Raw genomic sequence first — 18201 nt, 5'->3', positions numbered from 1 at the left:
CAACATGGCGAGCAAAGCTGACGCTAGTGCTGAGCAAAGCTGACGCTATGCTTGAATAATACTGAGAGAAATGTGTACATTCAGGTTAATACTGGTCCTTGTTGTGCTTGCTTTAACTGGTCCACACTTTCCTCTAGTCCCTTTAGGAGACATCTATATTTAGGATAATTCCAGCATTAAGATGGTCGAGAATGAAAGAGGAAAACATGGCTCTAATCCTTTAACCCTCCTGTTTTTTGTTTCTTATGAACAGTAATAATTGTTCTGGGTCATAAGCAATCTCACAAATTGTTTATCTATCATTATTAATGCCACTACATGCCCCTTCAATCATTTTTTTATATTGTTGATTAGATTTATTAAACCTATATACTGTATAATTTTTTTTCTTCTTTAAAATGGGTCACTTTGATCTGCAACATTACAGGAGGGTTAACTAGAAACTGTCTGGATACTTCAAGTATGGTATGTTAGATGCTATCCTTAAAACAAACAAGAGTGCTGCAAATACAAGCCAGTGGGCTGAATAGAAAGGAAGTCACGAAACACATTACCACACCGAAGCTCATAACTTTTTAAAATGCATTCAAATTAATATTTAAATTGTACACTGACCAGATGCTTAGCAGAGACCAAATGTCAGAATCTAACTTTAAGAATGTATTCTTTTACTATCCATCCATCCATCCATCGATTTTCTGTACCGCTTACCCTCACTCGGGTCGCGAGCGTGCTGGAGCATATCCCAGCTATCTTCGGGCGAGAGGCGGGGTACACCCTGAAATGGTCACCAGCCAATCGCAGAGCACATGTAAACAAACAATCCATTCACACTCACATTCACACCTATGGGGAATTTAAGTCTTCAATCAACCTACCATGCATGTTTTGGGGATGTGGGAGGAAACCGGAGTACCCAGAGAAAACCCACGCAGGCACGGAGAAAACATGCATACTCCACACTGGCGGGGCCGGGATTTGAACACTGATCCTCAGAACTGTGGGGCAGATGTGCTAACCGGTCATCCACCCACAGTGCCGCCTGTCTTTTACTAATTTGACAAAATTATTTCAAACTAAAACTAGAGATTAGAGAGAAAATCAAAGGGAAACAACCGCTGAAATGAGCAATATCTATTATTGGTATTTATTATCTGAACATACTGTACATTGGTATAGTGTGCATGACAATGTCTGAGTGTCTGTTGCATGGAGTATATTTTAGTGTACTGAAATTTCATTTTACACATTATACAATTACAATGAAGGAGTACTGAGATCTAGACTAAATATTTAAATAGTATTCCCAGTTATCTATTCGGACAGTCTTATCAAAAACACACCCACAGAATAAGATGAAAGCCACACATGCGCAACAATATAGTAGTATCTTTTATTGTATGACAATGAACAAAGTGCCGATGATGTAATCCTCACCATAAACGAGGAATGACACAGCAAGTAACATCACTTTGAGCTACAGTGAAGTGGCAGACCTTATATAGTGCAAAATGCTTCACATAAAAGCGACATCAGAACATACGTTACACTGTCAATATTACACTGCGTATACAAGAAAGCCACAGAGGAACAATCCCGATACAAACAAACGATTGAAACATCCACACATCAAACTGTTAAATCATGCTTGTAGCTGCTGCAGTAGGCAATGTAATTAGATGAAGCACAGAGTCACTAAAGCATAGACAGAAGCATGGTCTGGGTCTGTTGTTTAGATCAAAATAACATTTTACAGTGCGGCTGAGGTATTGGTCACATAAACATCTTTAAATGCATGTAAAAGTTCTTTTGTTTCCTATTTTTGCTTGCAGATGTAAAATGTACAGGGATGTGAAGTTATACCAGATATTCACATGGGTGTCTTCAAGCAGGTGTCAAAGGTGGAAGGAAGTGAGGTTTGCCATCAAATCTCTAGAAACTCATTTATCTGCATGCAGTGTTTTAACATGCCTCAGAGCGATGGATATATATCTTGTATCACAGATTTATTCTTAATGTAGAAAAAGTTGCTTGGGAGCCCTATTTTTGAGCTTCAGTTATTCATGAGGTTATGTGGTTTCTGTAGCATGCAAAAGCTTGACGTATTCTATAGGAAACAGCCCCCCAGCAAGGCTGTACTCCCACTATCACGCTTTGATGCTGAGGCACGTAGAGCAGAGTTGAACTCGTCAACAAACACACTGGACGAATTAGCACAAATGGCGAAGCAGAGTCAGCCAATCTGGGCCTCTCCACACGATTCTTCCTATACAGTCGCTTCCATAGTGTTTTTGTCACTCTTGAGCACTAGTCCAACTTATATGACTATATTTATGACTCAATTTGTTAAAATGGACTATCATAATCTACTAGCACAATAGACTCAAAGTAAATAATTGAAACCAAAGTGCAAAGACTCTCCTGTAGTTTCTGCAAACCAGAGCTTTTTGATTTAATGTGACCAATGTTTGTATCATTTCAATCAGCATTACCCCAGCTTTTTGGTAAATGTGCCAGATTTTACCCGGGAGAGATCATTTCAACCCTGTCTCACAAGCGGAAATGAATCAAATATTAATGAAGGAAGCTTTTTTTTATTTTTTAATATCACTCAGAATTCAAACTTCTCATAAAACGATCCACTTTCTTGTGCAAAGGCGTACTGGAGTGAGTGAGCAAACATTATCGAGTGCACTTGCTCCCAGCAGATTTATCATCTATCATCATCTGGCATAGTACCTGTTTTCATTTGGTGTTCAATGGTCAATGGTTCAGTTTCTTAACTGAAGCGTTTCCCTGTGAAAGGAGATACAGAATTGTTGCTCTTTTCAAAATGAAAGCTGCAATAGCAGAAGGAAGCGTTCCTCCAGTTAGTCCTTTAACTGACAAGAAAGAAAACAAGCTGGCTTCTCCAGATAATGTCATTTTAAACAAATCTCTTCATGCTTGAAATGGATTAGACTTACGATGTGCTCAGTGGCTGCATCAATCATTACTCAACTCAACTCTTCAACTCTAAATCCTAGAAGTGTGTGGATGGAACAAAGGGTTACAGAGAGGAGTAATCCTCCAGTTCGGTGTGGCACCTCAATCTGTAAATATATTCATGGTAACATTTCCTCCATAAGAGCGCTCAAAAGTGATCCTCGTCCAACAACCATCAGTGTTTTTCTTGAACAAAGAACTACTCACTATCAATTCCTCTTACTTCCTAACACATCTAGAACGGCTATCTAGATGAGGCTATAGGTACATGAGGTTAGGTTTGGTCCTATTGGACACTCAGAAGAACAGTAAACGCACAAAGAACCTCTTTGCTTTCACCTTCATCACTGCAGCTGGCACCCTCGACAGTCGTCCTCAGGCTCTGTGTTGTCCGATGAGTAAGAGCTCTCCTCGCTCACTGTCAAATGCAACACAATCCAATTACATTATGTTGATGACAATGCACCAACACCACACACTCTAATGCACCATAGTGTCATCAAACACTATCTCTGTTATGACTTAATTCGTTCAATGACCAAGCTCATAACTCAATTTATTCTTAAGTAAATCAAATCAAACTTCCCTATTAAACTGAATTGAAAGGCCAATTAATCCGTTCCGGCTCCCCCAGAAAACCATCACAATAATTAAAAAAAAGTTTTTAATGGAGTAAACTATGACTGTATTGTCCAATATAAATATAAAAAGCATACAAGGTAAAACTAAAAAAACACTCTTAGTCAAGGAACCACTAAACTTAGAAATGTATGGTGGTGGATGACCACAACGTATCCCAAGAACATCTTCCGACTACAAGTGCATGATAGCTTAACTGGGGTGAATCTGCTCTAGATCTGACGTAGTGTTACGAACATACAAAAATCTTGACTCACGGTGGGGTAAATTAGACTCTCATTGCAGGTATTATATTGGATGTGATTAGATTACACAGGTCTACCTATGGAGTGTCAATTATGTACAGAAGTGAAGTTAAAATGGCAAGACTTACACCATTCGGTCTGCACAGGGAGGAAGGCCTTGTCCCCGTTCTCCCTGATCATCTCCTCAATCTTATCCAGGAGGTTTGAGACACTCCTGTCCTTGCCAGGGGTCTTACTGTCCATGACATGGTAATAGTTCCCACAGTACTCAAGCAGTCTTTGCAGTTCACGGCCCCCTCTGAGTATGTGCTCTTCGATGGGCGTTCGGCCCAGCCAGTCGCCACAACTGAACAGTACCATGGTGTGGAGGCAGGCGGTGTCGCCAAACAGAGTCTCAATGTGGGCCAGAAGTGTTCTTCTCTTCCTGGCGGTGAGGGAGGAGACGACAGGGAGAACCAGCAGCAGTGTGTGGGGTCCAGGTCGCAGAAGGGCGGCACCACGCTGTGACTCCTGACGGATGCGCTTCGGCGTACGCCGCACTGAGAACCAGTCCCAGCCTGGGGTGTCGACTATGGTGACCCGGCGACCGGACACAAGCGCCTGCCTCCTGAGACAGAGGTCCGTCTCCTGGCCCGACTCAAAGAACCGACGGCCCAGGATGGCGTTCCCCACGGAGCTCTTTCCAACCCCCTTCCAGCCTAACAACAGCAACCTCAGTTCTGCCAACAGAGGTACAGAAGTGAGAACAAAAGGTGAAATAGGATTAAAACTCAAAGCAACAAAATGTAAGAACAACAAATCAAAACCTGGTCTGATGAAATTTGACAAAATAAGAAACTATGTTCAATTGGATATTTCCATGTTACCAGGGGCATTCCATGCATTTCTTACCTGGGCCTTTAGTGGGAACTTACCCAACTTAACCCGCCTCTTAATACCACCACTATCACATCACAATTCTAAAACCATCAATACTATTCAATAACTCAATATAATAACAGTATGAAACTGTGTCATGTACATCATCTGAAGCAGTACGTATTTATCGAATATTTATAGACCTTGGGTAAATTACATTCACACGGCAGTACAAAGAGGCTGAAATCTGATTGGATCCCAAAAATATAACATAACCGTTCTGGAAGCAGTGCAGCCAAGAGAAATGCTATGAAATGAAGAGAATAGACTGATGGGGTTATCTTTCCATCCATTCTTTGTATCGCTTATCTTCAGCAGGGTCGCAGGTATGCTGGAGCCTATCCCAGCTGACTTTGGGTGAGAGCTGGGGTTCACCCTGAACTGGTTGCCAGTCAATCGCAGGGCACGAATAGACAAACAAGCATCCACACTCACATTCACACATACAGGACATTTTGATCAGGGGTCAGCAACATGGTCCCATGGGCACCAAGAAGCCCCCAAGGACCACATGACTAGCCCATGGGCTTGTTCTAAAAATAGCTCACCAGTTATGGGACATTGTGATTTCCTACGAATGTCGTACAACTGATCATTAGAAAGATTAAACACTTGCAGAGATTTATAGTGTTGCATCTTGATATTTATTTTTCTACCTTGTTCAATCATTATTGATCATTATTGTGAGAATTATTGTAACTTCATATAACTTGATACCATGAATTATTAATAACAATATATAATTACAAGTAATTTGAGAAAATCTGTTATTTCACAAATATCAAATTGGAAGCCCTTTTACATGAATCAGTACACAAGAAGTAGCTCTCTGTATCATCATGTATTAACCTATCCCCGCAGAGCGGTGGGAGCAGGTTTTTGCCCATTCTGGAATTAAACCAGGAACCTTCTTGCTGTGAGACAGAAGAGCTAAACACGCCACGGTTCAGTGGTAACAATTTTCCTCTCCAGGGGCAGCATTGGGATGCATGTGCACTCATCTTTCTCCATTACGCTAGTCTCTTGCAGACATTAAACACACACAAACAGCTCCTCCGTACCTCTGGGAGGACCTCCAATCATCTGCTCTCTTTGTCTAGCATGTTCCTCCATCCTCATCCTCTCCTCCTCCAGAGCTCTCCTTGCTTGCTCCTCCTCCAGCAAGATCAGCTCGTTCACCTCAAAGTACCAGCCTGCACAAAAGCAGCCAGCATTCATCCAACAACAATATATGTCGCAAGGTGGAATAAAAACAAAAAACAAAAAAAAAGAAACAAATATCGCTGAAATTATCAACAAACCTTGGTTGTCAGTGATCATTTCCTCCACCTTTTCCATCAGCTCGGGTACCTGTGTATTGTCCTCTGTGTCTTTCCAGCTGTTATCAAAAGCGTGGTACCTGCAGGTAGAAAAAGGGTGGTGTAGCTCAACCAGAAGTCACATTTGCTTGTAATAGTATTGTGCCATTTCTCTCCCAGTTTAACTTTGGCATCTAAATAGCAAAATATTTCCTGTCTTGTAAGGGTTTTTTATCTTTTGAAGTCCCTGTGGAAATCAACCATGACTCAACTGTAACACTGTCTATTCAACACCCTGCAAGTTGTGAAAGCCTGTTTGTTACTCAGCAGAAATGAGGAGAAATGACACTCAACACAAAACAGCCTGAGGCATTGTTTTCTTTGCAGTAGAATTTTATTTGTGTGAGCTAGCCCAAAGTTAAAGTATTGGGACACCTGGCCATTTCACCTACATGGAGTGAAATATCCCCCTAAAAGAGGATCTAAAAGAGCTTCAACTCATCTGGAAAAACTTTGTATACAACTTTTTATTCAGGAACATTCATGAAGTCACTAATGTTGGGCAAGATGGCCGAGCTTACAATCTCTGTCCTCGTTCTTCCCTAAGGTGTTTGATTATACTGAGGCCAGGCTTAACATGACTTAATGGACCTTGCTTTATGCACTGGGCCACAGTCATACTGGAACAGAAAAATGTTCCCACTAATTTAGAGAACCATGGAATAGTCAAAAATGTTTCAGTAAGAATAATTAATACTTAGGTGGACCTAAAGGGTCTAGCCCAGACCCTGATTGTTTAAGTCGCCAAGACGTTTCCCCATATAATTTAGTGCAATGATTCCCAACCATTGAGTCGTGACACATAAGGTAGCTGTGAGAGATCGTGGGGAGTGCCGAAGTAATTGATCAAATTTCAATTCATTGGTCCGAAAAGTATTTACTACAAATAATGTAATATCTTGACTTTGTTCATCTATCTTTGCCAGCGACATATAGTGACAGGCAGAACAACTAAACGCTCCTCTACTTGATGGCAGAAGGTACAATTAACCTATGTATCCCCCTGTTGTAATTCATACAACAGTATAATAGCTTGTATTCAATCAAACAGGCACAGATGGCACTCAGTACATTTGTGAATAAACTGAAACACGATCATCGATATTTCAGTATGCAGTACATACTGTTTGTAACAAGAATGTAACAAGAACGATGTCACGACACCTGACCAAACAAGAATGTTTGGTCAGGTGTCGTGACATCGTTGCGATTCAAAATAGATGCCTTGGCTCAATAAATGTTGGCAAACACTAGTGTAGTACAAAAGGAATAACCATATAGTATTGTACCTGCTTCCACATCTCTCCACCAACCACTGCAGGGCCTCTCCTGTGTTTGCGATATGCTCTTCAATGAAGACTCCCTTGTGTAACTTGTCCATGCCAGTGAAGAGCACCATGGAGTATCTCCAGGTTCCACCCCCAAGGGCCCCCAGCTGCTCCTCAGCAGCTCTCCTCTCAGTGTCGGTGAAAGGCTGCATGACAGACACCACCAACAGGATTGCGTGAGGTCCAGGAGGGCACAGGATGGCCCCCATGCAAGGCCCCTCGCTGTCCAGGCTGGGCGGGGGTCTTGGCAGGCTCTCCGACTCGGCGCCAGTGTTTCCGTTATCATCTGCCTCTGTGTCATCCTCCGTGTCACCGGGAATGGCCCACGGGGGCGTATCTACCACCGTGACCCGACGGCCGAAGATCTCCGTCTGACCCACGTTGCTGTGAGTAGTCTCCGTCCCAGCGTCAAAGACCTCTTCTCCCAGGATGGTGTTGGCTGAGGAGGTCTTACCAGCTTTTGGACCACCGAGGATCAGCAGCCGGCGTTCAGGGGGGTGACGGCCCCTGGAGTCCCCTGCTGAAACCAAGCATTGCTAAGAAGTAGATGAACACAGAAATTGGCCCCTACAGCAGTGATTCTCAAAATGTGGTATGCTCCCTCTCGTCATATGCAAAAAAAGCACTGCCTAGTACAGCTCAGTTATCTTTTAACTTTACGTTTAATACATTGCACATCTTTAAGAAGTGTTTGTTTTTGAAAAAAAAAATAGGTACAATTAATTTTGAATGCTTATGAAAAATAAATTTGAATAGAATCATTAATTAGCACAGTTCACATCAGGTTACAGTGGGCTTATCATAATATTAAATATACTTTTTAGGAACAAAACCTGTCTCATTTTTGATGAACACTTAGGCCTACCACACTACTATATTTTAGGGTGGTCATGATGGTGGTACCACTTTTTTTCTATGGCACTTTCTGGTGTAAAACATTTGAAAACCACTGCGCGAGAGGAATTATATTCTTCCCATGTTCCCTTAATAAACATTTTTTCCAAATAGTTTTATTTCTTTGGCAAAAACCTTTCCACTTTGGCAAAAAAAACCTTTCATGTGTCTCCCCTATCTGAGCTAGAACTTTTCTCCTTTACTGACTCTAATTTAGTTCTCGCCATTTCCTCCAGATCGTGTCTCTCAGCATCCTGCGTTTTTGTTCCCTTACATCTGAAAAGAAATATGGGTCAGAGAAGGAGGAACCTTGGACATTTTCCAGGGAGCACGTCATATGCACAAATGTGAATTTTTCAAATAGAAAGTTATCAAAGAAAGATACACTTTGTGATAAAATGTCAACACTGAAAAATGCTAGACATTCCAAAGGCAAATGGCTCAGCAGGGGTGATGAAAAGGGGGTGACACGGGGAGGAGAGCGAGGCTTATTGAGCCATCCGGCTCCTCGCTGCTGCTGACACTCTCCTTGTGTGCTACTGAACACATGAGGACTAAAGCAACAGTTTCTCAGGATTCACAATGACAGCAAATGGTGTCAAGAAATGCAAACCTAAATCCAGCGACTGAAAGAGAGGGTCTGATATGGAGGTGTGCGACAAAGGATGAAAACACACTTACCAGTGTCAGAGGCAGAGGACACAGCAGCCATCTTGTGTGTAGAACCTCTGGCTTCCTCCTCCTCAGCCCCCCTCCTCCTTCTCCTTCTTGCCTCCACCGTGGATTCTTCTTGTAGCCTCGTCAGAGAGAGGAGTGAGCGGCGATGGAGCCTGAGCAGGGTGCAGAAGGCTGGCAGCCCAAGTGCTCTTCCTCTCTGACCCTCATTTTACTGCAGCATAGCCCTCTGTGGTCTTCCCCCTCCATCTACCCCTTCCCTTCCTCATCTGCCATTCAAACTACTCTCCCCCGACTTTTTTTTTTAGTAATCTTTTAACCCTTCGCCCCAATCTTTTCCATCATTCTTTCTATTTCTTATCCCACTTCTCTGTTATGTCAGCACTGCTTTTTCTTATTTATCTTTCTGAGTAGATTGAGCTACCTCTATGTAACTGTGTAGTCCGTCTTTGTCGCAGCAATTACGGGATGTCTCATCACGTTTAATGCAAAAGAGAACGCTGTTGCTCAGCAGCATCAGCATCTGTGGGCAGCGGCTGCAGACTGCAGTCAGGAGGACAGATGGAAAGATGGATGGAGAGAAAGAGAGTGAGAGAGGGCTGTGTGTGTGGTAAGAAGCCAGAATACCTTAGTTACAGCTGAATGTATCCTGCAGCTGCTGCATCAAGCACAGACACAACTTGTTTGACGCCTGCAAACAGATGACGTACACCGCATTAATAAATTGTAACGTTTATATAAAATCCATGCAAAGCCATGTTACATAACACACACACACACACACACACGCACACGCACGCTTATCTACATTGAAAGCAGTCTCCCTTATTGTGCATTATTTCTGATGGCTGAATCAGGATTATAAAGTTTTTTACATTGAAGATAAAAGGTATAATCTCTATCAAAACGATTACATAATTTATTTACAGGCGAAAGTGGAGAACAAATTCTACAAACAGTTGCCTCGATTCAACCTTTGCGGATTACCATGGCTGGATGAATGAGAATCTAAACAGACACAAACAAAAAAATTTTTTTTTAGCAAGCACAGTGTTTTTTTTGGTAATAATATTGAGAAAGTAAATTAACATCTTATTAGTGTCCTCCAAACCACTCTGCCGTATGTCGCTACAAGTGTCACAAACCACAAGCCGTGCGGCGGTTTACAGTGTCGTAAAAGCGCATACAACTTGTGAAGGCGGCTAAAGTCAGCTGCTACTTAGCGTCTGCTCGTGTGTAGAGGAGCTTCTTAACTCCTTCTTCTTCTTTTTAATTGTTTTTGTTTTACTGAGCATCACGCCTGTTGAGAATCATGGCCGGAGCTGACGAATTCATGAAGTATCGTTCCCCACTGGTGTCAAGATATGCCAGCAAGGAAATGGCTTACAACTTCAGTGATAGGAAGAAATTCACAACCTGGAGAAAGCTGTGGATCTACCTTGCTAAAGCTGAGAAGGTTTGACATTTTGTCGCTGCACAATAACAACCGGAACCTTACCATTGCTGTACCTGCATATAAATGCATGTACTATATAGGTACTAATGTGTCCACCTTGACGAAGGCAGATCAAGTTCCCTGCTCTAAAAATAGTTTCAAGGAGCCCCACAACATATGCTTCTCCTGACAGCTACACACTACAACACACTCGATTTATACACGATATTATATTGGTTCACTTATCTTCCATATGAGTTCGTAAGTACTCCTGCAAAGTACATTTATCTAATCATTTAAAAAAGTATATGCTCACCAATTTATCCTTATTTGAAAATTTTAATTGATGTTTCAGTAGAAGTCATTATCACATTATTTTGTCAAAATAATTTCTGTGGAATACAGTGTGTTTACTGATATTACACACACACACACACACACACACACACACACACACACACACACACACACACACAAGCATTAGCAACAAGCGATTAAAATATTCATTTTAATAATATCCATCCAACCAACCATTCTATATACTGCTCATACTAACCATAGTAGTATAACAATAATTACATTTGAGCAAAATCTGTGGCAATTCTTCTCTAAATTAAATGCTCTCTAAACTAGAACATATCAGTTGACATTTTAGGTTCAAACTATTTCCTATGTGAGCCCTGTCTTGTGTGTAACATAACGGGGTCAATGTTCACTAAACGTGTTTAACCCAAGAGTTACTCATGTTTTGTTTACTTTTTTTTTTCTTCTCCTTTTATCCATCCATCCATCCATCCATCCATTTTCTGAGCCGCTTCACATACAAACAAACAACCATTCGCACTCACATTCACACCTATGGGCAATTTAGAGATTTCAATCAACCTACCATGCATGTTTTTGGGATGTGGGAGGAAACCGGAGTGCCCGGAGAAAACCCACGCAGGCACGGGGAGAACATGCAAACTCCACACAGGTGGGGCCGGTGATTGAACCCCGCTCCTCAGAACTGTGAGGCTGACGCTCTAACCAGTCGTCCACCGTGCCGCCCTTCTCATTTTAAATAAAAGTTATTAGTCAGCTAATTAGTGAGTACCACAGGAATGTTTTGAAATAGTTTCCTCATTTTTACTGACTGTATGTCTTCTGCAATAAAAGTACTGTAATCCGGTTATAAGCTTAAAACACAGCGTGACTGCAGTGATCATATTGAAAACATTACATGATGATGTCTGGTGGTAGACCCGGGCTCACATGCCTCACCTGTTACACACACTTATTAGACTTAATTAGTTACAGTCTATATTTGCATTTTAAGACATTCTTCCTCTTCAGCTTGTCTTAGTCTGCCAGTGTTGACTTAACAACCCTTTGGCTGGCCGGTGCGTGCTTTGCGTGTAAAAATGGTGTGCAGAGAATGTGTTGGTAACAGGAGACAGCATCTTGAGATTGCTCCCCTGAATGGCACTTCAACAGAGCCTCTAAACTTTGCTGACCTATTTGAGGTTAATGTAATTTTGTGTGCTTCATCAGCGCCCTGAGACATCTTGACCTTTAACAAGCCAGGGCTTAACCTAGCAAATGTTTTAGGGATGGTGCCGAGTTGCCCAGTTAATGTATTTCATAGTTTCATCACATGAGTGCTGTAAAAGCGCCAATCTAATCAGGATATTAGGTCGGGTCACGAAAACGTCACATGCCTCTCTACGCAGTGGAAAAGACAGAACAAGTAATCTAATCAATTGCAGAAAGCTCCTTTTCTACTTCTTTAACTGTCCTTAACAAATGCTCACACAATCCTGTAATTGGACCCACATTGCCTGCTGCCATTAAGCAAGGACGTAAAATACGCATTGACATTCAAAGACATTTCCTTAATCAGGGATCTGGAAATTAAATGAGCCGTTATTCATTTAAAGCATGTTTTTTTTCAACAATGAAATCTTTATCCCCAGAACAAATTATACACGAAAAGCAGCTAAATGCCGGCGCATAACGTCAGAACAGAACACCCGAGGCTCACAGCACCTTTCAGATTAAAATGTTTTGGATTGGTTACATGCCAAAGTAAAATTTCATGAAAATCAGCGATATAGAGAGACCATATCAAAAACATTTTCAAAACAGCTTTACCCCTCTCACCCACTTAAAACACATTTACCGATAAACTTATTAAAAACACAATTAAACACATTAAAACACACTTTTGAGCATATTCTTTAGCGCCTATTCTCCTGCTCTCGTCACAGTTCTCCAAATACTGTAAGAGGCGACGCGTGCTTACTTCAAGCTGTTTATTTGTAACTTATAGTTGAAGTTCACTGTAAAACCTACACATTAGAGTGAATTAAACATTGGTAAACCTTTACCATTTACCAATTAAACATTGTATATTTTAACACAATGGATATCAAAAGTCTGCACACCCCTGTTCAAATGCAGGTTTTTATGATATAGAAAAGTTAGACCAAAATAAATCATTTAAAAACCTTTCCCACTGTTAATGTGATCTTTTGCCTGTACAACTCAATTTGTTTTTGTCGTTTTGAAAGACACATTTTCCCACACGTGTTTGGGAGATTTTGTTTTTGGTCCAATGAAGCAAGGTTGAACTTTTTGGCCGTAATTCCAAAAGGGATGTTATGTGCATAAACAACACAGCTATTCACCAAAAGGACACCATACAGTGAAGTATGGTGGTGCACGCATCTTGCCTTGATGATTTATCTTGGTCTCATTTTTTATATCACCACAAGCTGGCATTTGAACTACGGTGTGTAGAATTTTTATATCCACTGTAGATGTTACATTATCATGCCTCTTCTTCTTGCCCTTAATTACGCTACATCTCTTCGAGTAGACCTCAGTGCTTCCCGGCATGTGGTGGCACAATGTGGTACTACACTGAACGTGTGCAACTCTAAATTTTGTAAAAATCCATGACAAACAATCAATTAAAAATCCACATAATGGCCGGGCCAGAACAATAAACGCAATATAGCTGGGGTTCACTGACTGTACTGCGAAATCCTCTATGCTGCTCCGATGCATCAATAGTAGCAACAGCACATTACCTGAGTGAATGAGACTATTATGTCATTACAATTGATCAAATGATTACAAACTGATGAATCAATTCAACATGTGCATCAATGAAATATCATCATCTTCATCTCTATCGTTGTTCCCCTCCTAAGGGTTTGGGTTTGCCCATCACGGATGAGCAGATTTTAGAGATGGAGAGCCACGCAGAGGACATCGACTTCACGATGGCAGCGGAGGAGGAGCGTAAACTCAGGCATGATGTGATGGCTCACGTGCACACCTTCGCTCACTGCTGCCCCACCGCAGCCCCCATCATCCACCTGGGAGCCACCTCCTGCTACGTGGGAGACAACACCGTAATGGCCACAAAGCTCAAATTCCTCAAACATTGCATGCATCTATTTCAAATAATGGATCACAATATTTTTTACACCTAGTCGAGAATTGTCACTGTGTGAAGTGCTTTGCATGTCTGCCTCACAGGTCTGAGGTTCGGATTTCAAATCTTTGCTCCGGCCTTTCTTTGTGACGTTTTAATGGTCTCCCGTTGATTGTGTGTATTTTTTCCAAGTACCTCAGCTTGACAATCCTGCTCTAAATAGTCAGTGTATGTGCCCTGAGATAGGTGTAGGCTTCAGCTCACCCACTACTCTAATGAATACAAGTCGTGTAGAAAATATATGTATGGATGATTGTAATCCACTTTTTAAGAAGACTCTGTGTGTTTGGGTTGTCTCAAATTAAAATAAGACTCTATCCACTGTCCATATGATCTCAGAGTGTGCCATGTGTTCGTCATATGTGACCCCCAGCATGCATTCCACGACATGTTCCTTAAGATATTTTGCTCTTCCTCCTCAGGATCTGATTATGCTGCGTGACGGATTCGACATTCTCTTACCCAAAGTGAGGCTCAGCTGTATAGCCACAAATGTGCACCCATCCATTTAATTAAATCAGCACAATTAGTCATGGAGATTGTGGGTGTCGGATGTTTTGTCACGCTTCTGTTTAAATAAATCCATGTGTTTGGGATTGTTTTTCTATGACTGACAGTTGGCAAGAGTCATCGACAGACTGTCAAACTTTGCAGAGAAGTATTCTGACCTCCCCACGCTCGGCTTCACGCACTACCAGTATGTCCGTTCCTTCTTTTTCTTCACTGCATACACAGTGTGTCGTCCCCCCCCCCCCTCACTGCAGCCTTTCCCGCCCGCAGGCCGGCCCAGTTGACCACGGTAGGAAAGCGAGCATGCCTGTGGCTGCAGGACTTGGCCATGGACATGCGGAACCTGCAGCGAGCCCGCGATGACCTGCGTTTCCGCGGGGTCAAGGGGACTACTGGCACTCAGGCCAGTTTCCTGCAGCTCTTTCAGGGAGACCATGACAAGGTAAAATGCATTACTTACATATTTATATCAAAGACATCCCGCTAATGTATAGAATGTTCAATGAGTTAACTTCTATTAGGTGGAAGAGCTGGACAGGTTGGTGACAGAGATGGCTGCATTCAAAAAGTAAGTTCTGGATTCTTCATTAAGTACATTTGGACAACTGACTGTCTTTCAGCAAAGGGCAGATATCCGCCAACATTTAACATTTCTACATATCTAGATTGGACCAGCACCAAATTATACATATTCATAGATACACACACCCTGCATAAGCCTGAATTTTGTCATTCAAACTCAGAAATTATTTACTGAGAAATTTGGAAAAATGCCATCCTTACAATGTTAATGAAAGAAAGTTACATTTATTGTAAAATGTAAAAAAAAAAAAATGCAATCTCACAATGTCTTGCAAATGTTTTTGAAGATGCTTCCATGCCCATTACTCACTCTAAAAAAAAAAAACAACAACCCTAAATTGATCAAGTTGTAGGAACTGCATTTTCCAGTTAATGTGTAAAAAAAGCAACAACAACAATAATCAAATACACTTTTTACAAAGGAAAATAACAAAAATAGTGTGGCGGTAGTGAAATCGTGCATTTCTTTGCACTTCTATGGTACTGCACCGTCACTGTGTATTGTATAATCAACAATCACGTCCCAATCGCTTTCTTCCGCTTATTGAGAAATCAGCGGTTTACCTGAACGGTTAAATGCCATTGGATGGCTGGACTGCAATTTTTGAGTCACCAATAGCCACAAATCAGTACTTAGTGAGAGACATTGATGACGCAAAAGTAACTGTTGCTTGTTTAAAAAAGTAACTGTAGTCTGATTACTCTCCCGGGAAAAGTAACGCGTTACTTTGCTCTTTACTCAAAAGAGCAAAATTTTGTAGTAACGTGTTAATTTTTCCTTTGTAAAAACTGTATTTACTTAGTAACGCGTTCTCGGCATCCCTGCCCACGACAAACTACAATACAATAATACCATAATGATTACAATAATAATATAACACAGCCGAGGGCAAGCATTAATAGCGATGAGATGTTCAGAGTAACGTTGCTGTTAAAAAGCCTGTTACCTGCGCTACACAGAGCCTATCTGGTGACTGGACAGACATATAGCCGTAAAGTGGACATTGACTCTCTATCCAGCCTCGCCAGTCTAGGAGCGACTGTTCATAAGGTAACGTTCACTCTTGGAGAAATGCTTCTCTCTAGTGTTTTTTTTTTTTTTTTTTTTTTTACCAGCTGTAAATGTGGTTAGCCAATGTGGGTCAGTACTAAAGTAAGTGGTTTACTTTTCCACAGATTTGTACTGACATCCGCTTACTGGCCAACCTGAAGGAGATCGAAGAGCCTTTTGAGAAAGAACAGATTGGTACGGCAATTAAATTGTGTATTTGGAGAAAAAGAAAAGGAGATTGATTCAAAGATATGAAACAGAGATTCTGATACGAACACCTAAAGTATGACGACATCGCCTCTTCTTCCCCCCTCAGGTTCGAGTGCTATGCCATATAAGAGGAACCCCATGCGTGCTGAGCGTTGCTGTAGCCTGGCCCGACATTTGGTGGCGCTGATGGCTGACCCGTTGCAGACAGCTTCAGTTCAGTGGCTGGAGCGCACGCTGGATGATAGTGCCAACAGGTCAGCACCCATTTCCTTCTATTCATGAGTTTGGCTGATTGTAATGATCATTCACCTGCTCCTTCTCATATAGGAGGATTTCCCTGCCGGAATCCTTCCTCACTGCTGACATCATCCTCAGCACTCTGCAGAACATCACAGAGGGCCTAGTGGTCTACCCCAAAGTCATTGAAAGACACATTCGCCATGAGCTGCCCTTCATGGCCACTGAGAACATCATCATGGCCATGGTGAAAGCCGGAGGTAACAGACAGGTACATCGGCACTATGCTATGACGCTCCTCAGTGATACTTTACATATGTGTATAGAAACATTGTTCATCATGCATCTATTGTTGTCAATAACAATTACGTTGACTGTATCATCTTCTCAGGACTGCCATGAGAAGATCCGTGTCCTGTCTCAGGAGGCAGCAGCTGTTGTCAAACAGGAGGGTGGTGATAATGACCTGCTGGCTAGAGTGCAGGCTGACCCTTACTTTGCTCCCATTTTGGGACAACTGGATGCCATACTTGACCCCAAGACCTTTATTGGTCGTGCTCCCCAGCAGGTAAGCTAGAACTTAAATTATATAATACAGCAACCTCCCGCTGTTGTCACGTCTCTTTATTGAATATGTTCATGACCTATTTTATTCTCTCTGGTCCTGTTCCAGGTGGCCAGATTCCTGTCAGAAGAGGTGCGCCCTCTACTGGAGCCTTACAACTCCAAAATGGATGTCAAGATCGAGCTTGAGCTCTAACACGAGTCAACGCATTTCAGAAGTGACATCATGGTGACGACAATATTCAGAAAGATCATGACTAATTTCTCTCCAATGGCTTTAATTTCCAACTTCTGTTTTAAAATAATGAATCAGGGAGATATTTTGATGACTTTTTAAAGTTAAAATGCCATTAAAGTGAGCAAATGAAAAATATGCCTCCTTGTTTTCTGTCTGTTTTTCTAGGAACCAGAGCCAAAATTCTTTGCTTTTCAACTTGCTGACTCATTAATATTTGTTAAAGGTTGCTTAGTCATGTAGAATGGAGGATCTGTTTACCTTTTATGTGCAACAAGGGAAATGTATATACTGCATTTGTGGTTATTTGTATTGTGATGGATAGTTATTGAAAATTGCATTCGGCTAGAACGAGGTTTGAGAGGAGAGACAGAAAAAAGAGTGGACAGATGAAAATAACCACAAGACAGGACATGAGATGTTAGAAAAATAAACAAAGCAAAACATATGACTTAACGGTTTAATTTAACAGCTGATAACTGGTCCATGCTGTACCCAGCCTCTTGTTCAAAGTAAGCTGAGACAGGCTCTAGCTCACCTGTGACCCCAACGAGGACAAGCGCTAAAGATGGACGGATGGAAAATTAAACAGTACAGTTAATCACAAATGCACATCAATACTTGCTAAACATAAACTGCCCAGATACTGAGTATACCTGCACAATTTAAACAATAATGCTGAGACTAAAGCTATTCTTTAAAAAATTGGATATCTCACAAAAGATCTCAGTTAATGATACATCTTACAATCCCTTCCATGTGCATCCGCTTTTCCATTTACAAATGGTAGTTTTGGGCCATTAGGGTATAGTAATAAAGTAGGATTTCTCAACCGGTAATGTTCTTTGTCA

At 41.6% G+C, this 18201-nt stretch overlaps 2 protein-coding genes across 4 annotated transcripts; one reads left to right on the top strand and one right to left on the bottom strand.

The window, feature by feature from the left end:
* Positions 1–1374: 1374 nt before the first annotated feature.
* si:dkey-110g7.8 (GTPase IMAP family member 8) lies at positions 1375–10166 on the bottom strand. 3 transcript variants are annotated; one of them, XM_061701399.1, is made up of 7 exons: positions 9670–10166; positions 9049–9585; positions 7435–7993; positions 6089–6186; positions 5849–5980; positions 3998–4588; positions 1375–3403 (listed from the first exon to the last, which is right to left on the bottom strand). In XM_061701399.1, the coding sequence occupies exons 2-7, from the start codon at positions 9077–9079 to the stop codon at positions 3330–3332; spliced, it is 1485 nt and encodes a 494-aa protein (XP_061557383.1). In that variant the 5' UTR covers positions 9080–9585; positions 9670–10166; the 3' UTR covers positions 1375–3329. The 3 variants fall into 3 exon arrangements, with proteins under 3 accessions (XP_061557383.1, XP_061557382.1, XP_061557384.1); XM_061701398.1 differs by having other exon boundaries at positions 9049–10166; XM_061701400.1 differs by having other exon boundaries at positions 7435–7990; positions 9049–10166.
* Positions 10167–10230: 64 nt separating this feature from the next.
* Positions 10231–17470, top strand: adsl (adenylosuccinate lyase). Its single transcript, XM_061700344.1, has 12 exons — positions 10231–10498; positions 13675–13878; positions 14384–14428; positions 14579–14658; positions 14742–14913; positions 14993–15039; positions 16014–16104; positions 16230–16299; positions 16421–16568; positions 16642–16822; positions 16943–17119; positions 17225–17470. Exons 1-12 carry the CDS (start codon positions 10355–10357, stop codon positions 17309–17311), a joined length of 1446 nt encoding a protein of 481 aa, XP_061556328.1. The 5' UTR covers positions 10231–10354; the 3' UTR covers positions 17312–17470.
* The last annotated feature ends 731 nt before the right edge of the window (positions 17471–18201 follow it).

Source organism: Phycodurus eques, chromosome 16 (assembly GCF_024500275.1).
Source record: "Phycodurus eques isolate BA_2022a chromosome 16, UOR_Pequ_1.1, whole genome shotgun sequence".
Lineage (NCBI taxonomy): Eukaryota > Metazoa > Chordata > Actinopteri > Syngnathiformes > Syngnathidae > Phycodurus > Phycodurus eques.
This window is presented reverse-complemented; position numbering and strand designations above follow the sequence as displayed.

What these genes read in the sequence shown, in the direction of transcription:
- si:dkey-110g7.8 (XM_061701398.1), bottom strand. Translation starts at nt 9,079, where the DNA reads ATGGCTGCTGTGTCCTCTGCCTCTGACACTG. An exon ending in GTCCTCTGCCTCTGACACTG is followed by an intron (nt 7,994 to 9,048) that starts GTAAGTGTGTTT and finishes GCTTGGTTTCAG; the next exon opens with CAGGGGACTCCAGGGGCCGT. An exon ending in AATGATCACTGACAACCAAG is followed by an intron (nt 5,981 to 6,088) that starts GTTTGTTGATAA and finishes GCTTTTGTGCAG; the next exon opens with GCTGGTACTTTGAGGTGAAC.
- adsl (XM_061700344.1), top strand. Translation starts at nt 10,355, where the DNA reads ATGGCCGGAGCTGACGAATTCATGAAGTATCGTTCCCCACTGGTGTCA. An exon ending in TAGGAGCGACTGTTCATAAG is followed by an intron (nt 16,105 to 16,229) that starts GTAACGTTCACT and finishes ACTTTTCCACAG; the next exon opens with ATTTGTACTGACATCCGCTT. An exon ending in TTGGTCGTGCTCCCCAGCAG is followed by an intron (nt 17,120 to 17,224) that starts GTAAGCTAGAAC and finishes GTCCTGTTCCAG; the next exon opens with GTGGCCAGATTCCTGTCAGA.